The following is a 643-nucleotide window of genomic DNA, read 5'->3' on the forward strand; positions in this document are numbered from 1 at the left end:
GAGGGGGGGAGGGCAGAGGTCCACATAGAAAACTAACACTTACCGTAATAGTCGAAGGCATGGGCTGAGGTGAGGGAGAAGACGGGGTAAAAGTGAGTAATTTTTTTCCTGATACATCACCTGGCCTTTTTTTTTTTTTTTTCTAAACTATAAATTATCTAATGCTAATACACTCCTATTAAAGAAGACAGCAACACTAAAAAATATTTACAAAAAAGCCTCTCACAATCTTCAATGTGTATCCTTCGCATCCTTTCACTTCCTTAGAATAACACTAATTCTATCTTTGGATTCATTGTATAAGGAAAAAAAATATATATAAATATCTCAGACTTTTGAAAAAAAGGTTCTTTTTTTTTCTCTTTTAAAATCTGAACATGCAAAAAGTCTGATATTAAAGGTTTATTAAGAACTGATATATGATAATACATATCTAAAGGTTAGTAATTTTTGTTAGTTCATATCGAATGCAACTATGAAATGCATTTCTTGCCCACTGTTCATGTGTGTCTCCATGTATCTTTAGTATATACTTTCCTATTCAAACCTCCTATGGGGAAAAAAAAGGCAATGAATCATATATACAAAACCCTAATTACTAGATACTTCAAAGAACATCAATATACTGTGTTACTGTAGCAGC

General features: G+C 32.0%; 1 protein-coding gene across 42 annotated transcripts in view; it reads right to left on the reverse strand.

Annotated features, from left to right (window-relative positions):
* The window catches only part of LOC119593093 (cytoplasmic dynein 1 intermediate chain-like), a 47,628-nt gene that overhangs the window by 15,340 nt on the left and 31,645 nt on the right, over positions 1 to 643 (reverse strand). For 20 of the 42 annotated variants that reach the window (XM_037942026.1, XM_037942041.1, XM_037942039.1 and 17 more), the window contains one exon: positions 44 to 64. The exons of the other annotated variants lie outside the window; for them this stretch is intronic. In XM_037942026.1, the coding sequence (XP_037797954.1) occupies positions 44 to 64 (21 nt within the window). The remainder of the gene's footprint in view (positions 1 to 43; positions 65 to 643) is intronic. 42 annotated transcript variants of the gene reach the window in all.

This window comes from Penaeus monodon, chromosome 31 (genome assembly GCF_015228065.2).
Source record: "Penaeus monodon isolate SGIC_2016 chromosome 31, NSTDA_Pmon_1, whole genome shotgun sequence".
Lineage (NCBI taxonomy): Eukaryota > Metazoa > Arthropoda > Malacostraca > Decapoda > Penaeidae > Penaeus > Penaeus monodon.